The sequence below is a fragment of the Typopeltis vanoorti genome, chromosome 18, assembly GCF_054136105.1.
Source record: "Typopeltis vanoorti isolate ZY-2024b chromosome 18, IOZ_Tvanoo_1.0, whole genome shotgun sequence".
Taxonomy (NCBI): Eukaryota; Metazoa; Arthropoda; class Arachnida; order Uropygi; family Thelyphonidae; genus Typopeltis; species Typopeltis vanoorti.
Window position 1 is genome coordinate 58298439 of NC_143566.1, and position 14327 is coordinate 58312765.

General features: G+C 35.6%; 1 protein-coding gene across 1 annotated transcript in view; it reads left to right on the top strand.

The window, feature by feature from the left end:
- The first annotated feature begins 2294 nt into the window (after positions 1–2294).
- The window catches only part of LOC150096700 (ELAV-like protein 2), a 100668-nt gene continuing 88635 nt past the window's right edge, over positions 2295–14327 (top strand). The window contains exons 1-2 of the mRNA XM_090408001.1: positions 2295–2334; positions 12097–12312. Of these exons, the coding sequence (XP_090264127.1) occupies positions 2319–2334; positions 12097–12312 (232 nt within the window). The 5' untranslated portion in view covers positions 2295–2318. The remainder of the gene's footprint in view (positions 2335–12096; positions 12313–14327) is intronic.

Genomic DNA, 14327 nt, shown 5'->3' on the forward strand with positions numbered 1-14327 from the left:
TAAAAAGGCCTCACGGTCAATTGACATTTATGTCTTTAGGGGTGAAGCAAAATGCTTTTCATATTCCCCGCTATCTGTGATGGTTACAGTGAGGGTAAAATTTACGAGTAGTTTGCTCGCCCTGAATGGGCATGGAGATTATGCATCGTTATAGGAGGCTAATATAGTTTTTGGTCTTCTATATTTGAATATGTCCGTTGGCTCGTATGCTGCAGCTTGTTGAACCAAATCGTTGGGATGTGTGGACTTCTTTAGAAAAAACTTGGACGCTAAAGATTGCAGAAAAGAGAGAATATAGGGAATATTTGTGTCTCTGTGGAGTTGGTTGTTTCTAACATACCACGGGGCGTTCAGAATCATTCTCACGCACTTGTTCTGCACTCGCTGTATTTTGATAATGTTAGCATTAGAGGTGTAGCTCCAGGCCGGAGAGGCATAGGTGATGATAGGACGAATCATCATCTGGTATAGTTGTAATTTGATTCTGTTGCTGAGCTTGCTATTTCTATTAATTAGTGGGTAGATCTGAGCTATGGCTTTAGATGCCTTTGCGCACGTAGACTTGATGTGTTGGTTGAAAGATAGCTTTTTGTCGAGAATCACACCCAGGTAATTTGTTTCTGTCTGCCAGGGAATTTTAGTATTGAATAGTAACATCTCCTGTAGGAAATATTGGCCTTTTTGAGAAAAGAACTGCTGAGCTTTTCATGGGGTAGACTTCCAATCTCCACTTGGAGACTCACGGTCAAGGACAATTAATGCAAAATTCATACATCTTTTATTCAAGAATAAAAAAGGTTTGTTTATTTATTAAATATTCTGAGGAGAAAACAGAGTTATAGAAATATTTTTTATTTAATTATAATGTACATTATAGTTGACAAGAAATTATATTTTTCTTTTCTCAAACCTATTTTCCCAGACATGAGAATGAATAGCCGTAAAGTAACTTTACAATTGCTGGATAGTATTTTATTTTCAATTATAATTGTCCTTAAAAGATTAAAAATCAATCTTTTAGACTTAATCCAATATTCACCTTCCTAAAGAGTAGAAGAAAAGAATAGAAAGTTTGAACAATAACTAAAATCGCACCTGTAAACGAATTGCGTAAATCACTAAAACTCGTGTTTCGCTAGCAGTTATCCGATTTCCTGGAGTTTTGTTCCCCCAACTGATTAGGGTCGCAGCTGCACAGAAAGCCTATAAGTGCGCTTTTACCAAAATCTGATTATTTTCTCACTCTGGTAAATTGTCAGGGTTTCAAAGTTACGAGAATAAGCAGTATTACTTGAATTTGCTCACGTTTTCAGTTTATTTGCAGAAAATGTACCGAACTTGACGGCTGTAGCTTGCATAATGACACTAAAGAGGAAAAAATTGCGGATATTATAAAACTTGACGATTTTCCCCCCCTTTTACGTTTTTACTTTTATTCTAGGAAGTAGTTTTAACTCTTATGAAAACTCATGGAGCATTTTACGTTGACAATCTGTAGTAAATGTCACTGCTCATTTTAATATTATGCTATTTAAAATTTCCACTTAATTCTTTCTGTTCGTTGACACTGTCTACTCTAGTCTCGGTTTCTCCAACAATCTTCTACCTACCGTCCTTCTAAATGTAATAAAGATGTGCCCTTTTGCGTTAACGGCTTTTAATATCTGAGACCTTCATTTACTTGACAAGCCCCGAGAACTTTTAATATCCTTTTTATTTTTTTTTTTAAATACACACTACTGAAATCATCTTGCATAAACGTTAAATGAAAATTACCTAAATTTAACTGCTGCAGAAATTATTTCCGCAAAAGAAAAAGAATAAGTAGGTGGCGCTGTTGTTCAAAAATTTTGTCCAATAGTAGAAACTCAAATTTCTACGCAGACTTTGCATGCTGGAATATTAAATGTAATGTACAATTTGAATACACGAATTCCACAGCAAATAAGGGTAAGCCCTAACCATGCTGGAAGCGACATCTTAGAAGCCAGAACAAGGAAATGACTTCAGAGCTGAGTAGTCACACATTAGATTAATAGCGTTCTATTAAACAGAAATCCGGCTGCTCGTTGAAGCGTGACTATTCTGCATCGATCATTCCTTTCTGGAGTGCTGACGTATACGCTTCGTCCACGTGTGCCGGCGAGATAAAAGGCTATCTTACGAGTTGGGGAGGTAGACGAGGCTCGTAGTTTGGTCAAAGTTGGTGGCAAGGAGAGACGATCTGTTCGCCATAACTCTTTATTTATGTAAAGAATTCTCGGATTTTTTGAAGATACTGTAGAAATTTTTTTTTCGTCTCCTGCCTTCTGTAAGGCATGATCCTATTAAGGGGTGAGCAAAATCTATATAAGAATTACTTTCCAAATTTATATACCTTCGCAACTTATCTGAGCTGAAATGGGAAGTAAGAATTACCTGCGCTATCTTTAGAAGTCTAGGATTCAATTTCCTCCATGATGATTAAGCTGTGGGATTATCTGAAATGTGCCTTATCGTGACCTTTTTCTTTCCCGAGAAAACGTTGGTGCGTGCAAAGTGGAAATTAGTACTATAAAACACGTGATTTCCATAACTTTTAGATGGATGTGTGCGGTAGCACAGTACATCAAGATTAAGACATAATCTGTTTTTATTTTGGAGGCGGTCTTTACAGCAAGATTTCTTCTTATGTAACTCTTTAGCGATATTCAAAATTTCAAGTATTCTAAGTAGTAACCTACTGTTAAATGCTGCCGAAATATGTTGGATTGAGTTATGAAATAAATTTTCCAAGTATTACTGGAATCTATGGACTAAATGTTTATCATTGGCTTTCGCTTACGTAATTGCCTTAAGTATATCTTTAAATATTTAACAAAAAGGTGTAATTAGTTAACACCAATTTATAAAGTTTTTTTTGATTAACTGAAAGTAATTTTAATGAAATATTTTAATTAGAAGACTTGAAATATATTTATAGAAGCAGCATTCGTTTATCTAAAATAATTACTACTTTGAGACATAAATTCCATGAGATACGAAATTAATTGAGCAAATTAAACCCGTTTGTGTATATGGAAACCTTAGCATAACAGAGTAGTTTAAGTGATCTGATATTTCACAATATCAGAACTTTCAAAAATCTGATTTTGTGAAACTGACGTTGTTAACACTTTAGTTAACTTATTACGAAGTTGTATTCATTTCCAATAATGCATTAAATCAAACGAATTACTTAAATTGCACCACAATCCTCAGAAAGTAAAGAAAGATTTTGTAATAGTTCTACACGCGCTATTACACACATTCTACTAGAATGTTTAAGTATCTTAAAACAAAATATCAAAATTCCAGTTTTTTTTTTTTATCTTAAGTTTTAAATCTGCGTTTACTAGAGTTCTCTAACCTGATCGCTTTATCAGTATAATATTTTCAAGCTTGATTTTACTTCCTCTCCCCTATTAGTTTGAATTTCTAGGTACAGCGGACCTCTGTACTACTATCCCGTGCTGAGAGTACATCTGATATACGCGTCTTCCTATTGGGAAAATGTAACTATCCCAGTCAATGTTTGTTCTTTTCTGAATAAATTTGATTTCCCAGCTTAAATTTACATGTATTGTATCAATGGGCGTCTGTTTTTCAGCTACATATTCCCATCCTTGATCAACTGTAGCGTTTTTATGGCATCCACGATACCCCTTCAATGACTCAATATTTCGTTATATAGTTAGGAAGTATCAAGAATAACAAGTCTAATTGTTTTCAGAAATTTATGGGCCTCCATAAAAAAAAAACTTTTTTTTTTCGTATATCTCTAGATTAATCAGATATACTAAGATTGTTTTTAAATGTAATAAAATAACTCATTAGTTTAGTAATGAGTACATTTTTGTTTTTAAATAAACCTGGATTTGACACAAAATATTTGATTTTCAATCCAGTCTATAAGATGGTTGTTCGCTCCTTTGGCTACAAAAGTGTTTTTGTTTATAGACAAATTAGGTTCTGAACATCTGAAATGTTAGCTTGCTTGTTTGCTACTTGGCCGTATGTACGGAATTATTAAAAATCTATCAGTTCGTAAATAATTGGCGTAATAAGTTAACTAAAGGATGGTTTATACTAAAATATCTAATACATTTGTTTCTTCAGAATCTATTGACTTCGTTATATATATATATATATATATATATATATATATATATATATATATATATAAAACGAAGCTTCCAAAATTACATTAATCGTCATAATAGGAAAAAATCCATGATTTGATAGACTGTTGTTCATTAAATGATTAAACCTGAAGACAAAGTGCCCTTGACGTATAGTCAGACCCTCTGTCTTTGCAGACGTCGTTCACTGAGACGAACTTCAGGACCACGTCCAGTATAAGCATTATTTTTCCTTTCTAAGGCATTTGGCGGAAAAAATGTATAGTGATCTGCCACTGCTTGATCCATTGTCTTAAAATTTAGTTATTGTTCTTTCACTTATGATTCAGAATCTTTCCCCTTATTTCTTACAGCATTCACGGCTGTAAGAAATAAGGCTTTAACCTCAATCCCCAACTATATGCAATATATTAATTTTAAGAAAAAACAGTTGATTTTAGAACTATTATATAAAGGTGTATAATAAAATTTTAAATTCTTTCTTTTTATTTCAAATTTTTACCAGTAATACAACAGTTTCCCCATTTCTCTATTAGTTCTATACAAATAAACATGAATATTAATCGCTTAATATAACGCTGTATTATTATGTCCTATGATTCATGATAAATCTGAACTAAATTTCATTGAAATCCACTGACCATATCTAAGATAAACTGCATCAATCGATTTTTCTCAGGAAAAAAAAAAACAAATGAAAATTCCCATAACCACCGGAACGATCTGCAAAATGAATGTTTCATGTTCATCCAAACTGGAAAGATTCGTCAATAGCGCATCCTTAGGCTAAGAAGCTACTCATGCACAACTCAGTTTTGTTATAAACTCTAGTCCCAGAGGAGACTAACGGAAATAAAACATAGAAATGCCATTACTGAAACTTTTCCACGTACTAACTCGAGTATGAAGAAATGGTTGGGCAAGGAAGGGAAAAAAAAAAAAAAACTCCGAACAACATCCTTTCTCAACGCATCCATTGTGGACTTCTTTCTTCTATTTTCGCTACCACCGGGCTCCAGTTCTCTTCTTTTGTTTGGCTTACGTGGCCACTATTTCTAGGGCAATGACCCAACGCCAAATGGTCTCTACGACAAATTGTCCAGCTTTTACAGCTTAATCTCAGCATCCACTAAGTGATAGCTTTGACGATGTCTGATATTTTTATTCTGAATCCAAATCATTAGTTTTTGGTCAGTAAATCCAGATGGTCGGTTCATAAAAGCTTCTCGCTTTGACTGTATTGCATATAGTGAAGATTTTTCACACGTGACTTTTTTGGGGTAAAAACCTTGTCGATTTTTCTACTCCAAATCGTAGGAGAGGAATAAAGCAAAGCTTCTCCACAATACACCCCCCCCTCTTCCTCCTGCATCGTTTTCTTCAATGGACGCATGCGTGTTTACAAAAAAAAACGGTATCTCGCGCTAAGTTGCTCGTTACTTTTTTTTTTCCCTTCTCACTCCCTCTTTTCGAACGCCATGCTAAATCTACCACTGAATGCAGCACGCACGCAGATCAATAGGTCCACCAGGGTGTGTTTTGGAGACTCCGTTTCCTTGGCAACGGTGACGTCAGTATGGTGAAGTGTTACAGACGTGGCATGAAGCGCGGGTTGTACAACTCGGATGGCGTGCGCCGCCTCAGGCGTTTGCGTCTGTTCCGTTAACAGAACCTAAGAAGGTCGCCCGCAAACTCGTGGTTTTTTATGAAAGTGAGGAGGGGGGGGGGACCAAGTGACCTGCCCTATGAGTAACGGTACCACCCCACGCTTCCTTTCTAAGCCAGAAGAATAGAAACAGGCGGCCTCGGACTGGTTTAATTGTGGAGTCCAAGTAGAATTTGCGTCCTTCAAACAAAGATTGTAATAGGGAATTTGCTGATTTTTCAGGGGACGACATTTCCTTATCTTGATATGGACAACGCCTAATCGTATCTGAACATGAACTTCTCAATTTCAAAATGTATTTGAAGACTTCCCCAAATCGGCTTATTGTAAAATGTCAATTGATTTTAAACTCATAAATTGTTACGCCTTCCTGGATTGATCAAATTTAAATCATTAATAGTTAGCATCGAAAGCAATCGTGCAAAGTTTAAAAAAAATATAGAAAAGGTATTTAATTCAGGTTTTGCAATCTCCTGTGAAACTGACCACAAGTCTTTATCAAAGCATGTCAAAATATGTGTAGATATTCCTATTAAATAGGAATATATACAGATATTTTCCAAAACGAGCAGAAACAGAAATCGTAAAAACATTTTATAGACAAGTTCCCATTTGGCTTTAATTTATAAAATAATAGGATCTAGCAAGGTTTTCAATTTATAATTTGTAATTCATATAAAAACGGAATGTAATAATATCACTTTACTAATTTTTAGAATTATTACTAATGTTTCTTAATATTCTAGCATTAATTTTTATATTTTATAAAACACCCTTTTATAACTCGTATCAATTGTTTTAAGTTTCGTAATCGGTTTCTTGTGATTGTATCACAGTCCTTTTTAGGACTTACAGGGTGACAAATGGCAATGCTATAGCCAATGAAGTTTTAACTGAGGCTCGGCTATTGCCGTTACCCAGCCATGACTAGAGCTTTTTAGCTCAATAACACTCTATCCATACAGATTTACTTCATTCAGATGACGGGATAAAGAGTCAAGGACTCAGTCCATCGCCCAGTTCTTTTAAGAACTTGTGATTGTATGAGAGGAAACCGATGAGATGCGGTGATTAATATACCCTTTTGAGGGTAATGGATGCCAATGCCGTGGCAAATGAAATTCTAATTGTGCCTTGGCTATTGCTGTTACCCTCCTGCCATGATCTGAGCTTAAATAGCTCAATGACACCTTATCCTTACACTGTCCTCTACAGATAACGGGAAAGATGAAAAGCATTCTTGTTTCTCCCCTTTAAGCCAGTCCTTATATAAGGACTTGTAATATTCATTAATAAAAATTACTAGTACTTTTGGTACTTTCGTTAACGGAAATGTATTGAAATTTAACAGTAACCTTAACATACAATAACTCTAAATAAAGAATCATTACTTTTTTGATACTTCAAAATAGGTAAGTAATGTAACCTCATTACATTATTTTTGTAACCTCAATACTCACAATTCATGTTGCTTTCCTAGCAACATGAATTGTGAAGAAACAACTTACTGGACAGTGAGGTTTTGAGAAGTGTTATCATCCAGCGAAGACGTGTATCAGGGAATTGTTTTCTGGTGACAGCAGTTTATTGAGGCAGTTAATTGTCAAAAAGAAAAGTAACATCTTAATTTTTATGTTGTAAACAGAAAACCGGTACGATGCCATTGGCAATGCGCTGGCTAACTTTTTTTTTGGCACATATTTCAAGCACGCAGATGACATGCACCATAAAACGCTAATCTCTTGACAGCCACTTTTAACCTGATGACGCTTCGGGGATCAACTGAAGAATCTTCGTACGTTATCAAAGCGGGACTAAATTCAGCCCGGAGCTTGCACGTGAAAAACAATAAAAGCTTTGTACGTCAGGCTGAGTGATCAGCAGTGTTTTTTATTTTAGTAATTTGTAGGGAAATCGAAGACTTTTAGCAGATAATGCTAAAGAGGGTATTTCAATCTCTTGTCACGGTGATAATTTACATTCGATAACACACGTTCTTACCAGAATTGAAATCCGTAACGGTGTTTTAAGCTTATTTTAAAGGCATTTTCGTATTAGCTTAACCTAATTTCCTTTACTTAATAAATTAAATACAGAGAATTAGTTTCGGACTCTGAATTTTCTAACATCAGTCGTCTGTCTAAACATTTTCGATAAATTTTCCGTTTACTCAGGTCTTTTGTTAATTACTTCCTATTTCTGTTTCAAGATTATCACGCTCCATAGCGCAAATAGCCAGCTTTCTCATAGATGCGCCAAATAGCTGATCAAAACTCGGAGTCAAGGTAAAAGGTTATTCCATTGCACGTAGCACCCTTAACGCTTGAAGTAGGGGCAATCGAACCTTCACTTGACATATTTCTGTGAAGATTCACGATGCGAACACGGCTGTAGTTAGAGGCTAATTAAGTGTAAAAATCGTAAGGGAAAAAAAAGTAAGAAAAAGAATATCTTGAGACACGGAAATCCGCCCTTATCTATTGATTGACATCTCGGCTTCTTCTTAGACATTGAAGATTTCTTTTAACTTGTGTTCCTAATGATTGCGTGGTTTGTCTTATTAAAATAGATAATTCAAAAGGATGTGGCGCTAGTTAGGAAATCAGTTGTTGGTTTTCATTGGTTGTTTTGCCTATTAATGTTCTTGCACTCGTGCAAGAACATTAAAGGGACACTGGTCATGTGTGACGATAGGTAATATACTCATCTGACATTTGTTACCAAACATTAGATCTGTGTAATAGCAACAACAAAAAACGACATTCGCCACAACGTTATTCCCCCCCCCCCCTTCCGACAGACGACTGACTTTTGTGATCGCTTAACTCGGGATTGGCTGTTGAAGATAGGCCCGCCATGCTATCAATAGAAGCATCGATTTTGCAATCAATGGAGATCTCGGCATAGAAGGGAATGGTAAAGAGGGGGGTGGGGGGGAAAAAGGCTATGAAAATGGAACCGAAGCAACGAGCTTGCAGGATAAGTTCGCCTAGGTAAGCTTCGCTAGATCGTTTTTTATTCTGCTGACGTGGTCTTAGGATCGTGGATTCACCACATGGTTCTCCGCCTCTCCATCCCTATCGTTTTTTACGCCCCACGTGACATGGCCAAAGAAAGATTTTCGTCAGGACACGCACCGCGCTTTTCAGCTGTTTAAAGTTTGAAACAACCTATTCAAATTTCATACGGAGAGAAGCCAGAAGCGGCAAAAGAGAACTGTCAAAGCGTGTGAAGTTGGTAGCGTGACTCTTGCCTCCTGCTGAGTGATGAAAAATCACTTTCTATTAACAAATCGTTCTATTTAAATTATGTATTAAGTTTGCTTAATTTTCTTCAAAAAGTTTTAATTTCTAGCAATTTAACTCGAAGTATTTTCGCACACCTTTATTTTCAAAACTTAGTTTATTATATAAGTAATCTAATAAGCTGCAATGCTTCTGGGGCATGGAAGAAACCGAATACCCTTGGATGGTAATGGATGACAATGCTGTAGCTAATGAAGTTCTAACTGAGGCTCGGCTATTGCTGTTATCATCCTGCCATGATCAGAGCTTTAATAGCTCAATAACACCTTATCCCTTAGATGAAAAGCATTCTTGCTTCGCCCCTTTAAGCCAGTCCTTAAGGGCAATGCTTCTGGGGCATGATTTCCTAATTTAATATTAATGCTGATGTGTAACTATCGTAAAATTTAACTAATTTAATAAATTCAATATTTTGAAATAAATGGATTTTAATTTTAAGTTTTATAATGCAGTTTCAGAAGGCACTTCTTTTGTGGAATTTACTTCGAGAGCGGTCGGTAACTGTTAAATTGTTTTGCTTCTGGCTAGAGCTATTCTTAGTATAGGAAAATTGTTCCGCATTACACCAACCGAGTTAGAATAAATTTTGATATTAAATCTTCTATTTACATCTTGAAGCGCCGTTTCCGTAGATAACATGAACATCGCCATAAATTTCATAAACATTTCTTTATCATAAGTTCAAGATTCTGGGTTTATTACTCATGTTATGAAAAAAAATATAAAAATGTATCTGAAAATCCACTTGGATTTTCTGTCTGTCTGAATGGAAAGTTTTGTATTTGGCATTCTCGAATAACTATCATCAAAAGACATACTTCAAAAGATTTACTGCTAAAATCACCAATTTTAAAATAGATTCGTATCGTGTAAGCTACTGTTGTGTGTGTGTGTGTGTGTGTGCGTGTGTATATATTGGGCAATAGTCACAATTACTAAATGCTCTTTCGCTATTTGCAAATGATCTGCCAGACTTCTGAAAACACCCTTCCATAAAGTGTGGATGAAAATATTTTCTTAGCTTATTCACTTCAGTAGAAATCATTATCACAGATGGGACTGAAAGCAAAGCGAAATGCAGTTCGTTGCATTAAGCAAGCAACGAGAGAAAATTTATTTTCTAAGTCTTCATACCAAACGTTCAGTCGATATGAATTTTTTTATTAGACATGATGACTAGCGAATGCGTCAGTTTTGCTTGAAATTTTCAACTGAAAAGGGAGTAATTTTTTTTTGTTGTTCAGACTTGAGGGAATACAAAAATACTCATTGAATTGCATGCCCTATTATTGTCTAAGTAAAACGAGAATATGCTAAGCACCAGTTTCTTTGCAATTTCAATGGAAAGTTGAGATTTTTTTGATTGGTTGGAAAGAAAACTTGCTAAATTGGTTTATTTAATTTTTTGAACATAGGATGGGCTCAAAGAATTAACGATGGTAATCTAGATCCTTGCGTTACGCTGATTGGTAATTGTTAAAATGCGAATATCCTTTAATCCTAAGGAATTTTACATTTCCTATAGAATACATTATATAAAAAAAATAACGTATTCCTGAATATTTGCAATAGTGAGTATTCTGAGGGACGTTTCGCTTCTCTTCCAGGAATATGGACCTTAAAATATTTACTAAGAAATGGTCTCCTGAGATTATTGAGAATGACGTGATAATTCTGGGTTCGAATTTCATCTGAGATGTAAGGAAGGGACGCTTACAAATCTTAAGTGAATTGAATTCTGTCTTTTCATACGAAGGTGGGTTTCCATCGTGCAAAACATGCGTTTGAGAACGCATGCGATTAACAGGCATATGTTGGCTTCGGCCTAATTCGAATAGTTACGAAACGCCTTTCTCAATCACCTGTATACGACACACACCGATTTAAAATAGCAAACATGTTGCAAATATCCTTTAGATTACATTTATTAGAATATGTAAACAATAGCATTATCCAGTGCTATTTTTTACATATTGCAATATCCTTACTAATTGGCCTAAATGTAGTGTATTTAAGTAGAATATAGTAATCACCATTCCAGTCCTAACTAATTTTCATTTGCCATTCTTCTATAGATAGATGGCAAACAACACTGTAGTTTACAAATGCTCATACAACTGTGTACATTGTAATTGACTTTAGTGTGAGCTATTCGCTTATGTCTTCACGTGAATTCACACATCCCTTGTCCTCGATATGTACTTTGCTCTAAGTACTCACGAAAAGTGTACAAACCCATTCTAATGGTTTAAGGCAAAACTTCATAAGAGTTTTAAATATGATGTGAAGCTATCATTAAGAAATTAAAAAGCTCAGACCCTGATAAAGGAAACGTATCTCTGACAACCAACTGTAGGCAAGTTCATAATCGAAGATGAACAATTTTGTCCTCCAACAATACGCGCGATTTTTAAATACCAACATGGTTGATATTCGTTTTCAACCTTTTTAGGTAGTCGAAAAATTCAAGGTAAACCTGTCCCTCCTCAGAGTAATTATTAAAACGCTAATATGCGATTGAAATTTTTAATATTCATCTTGATTTAGTTTTGAATCATCTTGCATCATAAAATGACTGTTCAGTAATTGCAATAAGATGGACTTCTCTTTGCACGTTTTAAATTTCAATGCTATGATACTGAAAGCAGATCGTTGAATATACATATTAGTATAAGAATAAACTAACCGTGGAGAACATCGCGTAGCTATAAATTTGACGTATACATTAAGTATTTTCATACTTATCAAGATAAGCTGTAGCTCTTATTTGTAACCCATTATCGGAATTTTCATGTGATGACCACAGTTTAGTAATCGGATAAGTTATGTGATATTTCTTAAATTCTTTTCTGGCTCTTTGCGATCTTGGAGATTGGTTTGAACTAGTCACTAATTAACTGTCATCTAATTAACTATGTCAATGCGTATCTCTATCACTAAAACGTATAATTTTTTTTCCTTCTAGTGTTCCAAATGAATGGCATGGACACATCCTCGGTCCAACCCCAACAGAATGGTTCCCTCCATAATTCCGTGCAGACAGGAACCACGGCTGAAGACAGCAAAACGAATTTGATCGTAAACTACCTGCCACAAACGATGACCCAGGAGGAGATCCGTAGTCTATTCTCTAGCATCGGCGAAGTAGAGTCATGCAAATTAATCAGAGATAAAGTCACAGGTAAGAATTAAAATGTTTTATTTGTTGCGTAGACCAAAATCAACTTAAAGTAACGTCAACTACACGTATAGGCTTCGGTAGCAATGATTGCTTCTCTGTATAGAACACGTCTAGTGAGCAAGGATAACTGAACCCATTTTCACGTTTGCTGGTTTATGGCTACGCTAACGTTCCGCCCATTGGAAACGGGAGTAGCAGAAGTGCATCAAACTCCTCGTTTCCATCAGTTGTAGTTTATAGCTATCGATATAAACAACCTTAACGATTGCTTTTTGTGCATTTGCACAAGCCAGACCATCAGTGAAATGAAAATATCCTACGTTCACGATTTGTAGAGCAACAACATCCTGAACTATCTTCTAAACAGGCTTTTCATAGAATCCACTTTCTAAAATAACGACAAGTCCATTAAGGGATGGACTTGTGTTTCACAAACTTCCACCAACTTAATGGACGTGTTTACAAATATGGCCATTCTGGTTGCTATGAACAACGGTATATCGGGTATACGATTTTATGGAAAGGAAGTTATGGAGGTAGCAAACAAGCTGTCCTCAGATTACCCACACATCCCTTGTCTTCGATATGTACTCTGCTCTAAGTTACCGAAGGCAACGAAGAAGAGGAGGATTACGTTATTGACATTCTGGAGCCTATCTGGTGTCAAGTGGCAGCTGGTGAGATTTGAGGAGTGCATCTCGTATCTACGCATTCGATAGGCGAATTCTATTGTCTGCAAAATGCATTTGTATTTCCCCCCCGCTCGCTACAAATGAAGTTACATTTGTAGTAGAGCAGTTAAAATCGACAATTGGTTCTTTATGTAAGAAGCTTAAAATTTCATTCTGTTCAACCTTTATTTTGGGAAAGTGGAAGAGTTTGCATTCATGCATACAGCTTGTGGACAGTGTAGAACGTCAGGCATTTATATTCTAGCTTTGCATGCATTCCATTTATGAAAAGTGGTAAATGTAACATTCTATACCATGAGTTGTCTAAAGATTAACACTCTCGAAATCAAACCCGATAATAACTCAACTCACTTCAGTAAGCAAAGCGAAAACAGTTGGCTACCTAAGAATTTTAGCAAATTTCGAATCACGGGGTGGATTCAAACCAACATCTCTCTCCCCATGATTTTTTGCTATAAGAGAAATTTAATATCGTTATGAATGTTAATTCGTTTGGCTTTGGATTTTCATTGTATATAACAAAACGGCTGTATGGTCATAAATAGTGCCCTATTATCAAAGTAAACTAAATCGGCCAAACTTCTAATTTCCCAGCGAATTTACGACACGTGACAACTTACTTTTAAGGATGTTATTAAAAATGTGGTCCGTTACTGAACAACGTCAGACAAAACCGGCACCCTGCAAGCGTAACATTTAGCGTAAGATGGAAGACAAATTTTTAAGAAAATAATCTTCTGAACAAAACGCTAAGGAAAATGTAAAATTAATCTATAAGGAATTCATAAACCTTCAGATTAATGTATAATAGTAGTGTCATGCCAATTTGTTTGCGTTAAAACTACACTATAAAGAACTTTTTAGCAGCTTCCTGTAGTCGGCTCTCAACTGCTAATTTTTAGTACACTTAATTTACTTCGTTAGAGGCTCTTGTTAATTTCCTATCCTTCAAATTGTTCCTGTTTTCGCAGCTGTAGGATGAGGTCTGCCATACTTGCATAATCAGTTTCTAAACGTTTTCTAACAGCGAATAGAAATCACTTTGCAGTGAATTGACTTTTACTACCAAAAGCAGTCCAGAACATCCCAAATTCAAAACGTTTTTAGTTCTCTTCAGAGAAGAGATATCACAGGTGATTCAAATTATTGTAATGAATGGAGATCTTTATTTTTGGCAGTTCTTCGAAGGATTAGTCTCAATTATTAAATGTGTATGCGTTCACGTGCATCCATATAGGATGCTTAGGATATCACTCACCTCGTATGGCAATGTTCTTCGCCGTGTGAACAAAGTTTGACTGCCGAATCATCTCTGGCAAACCT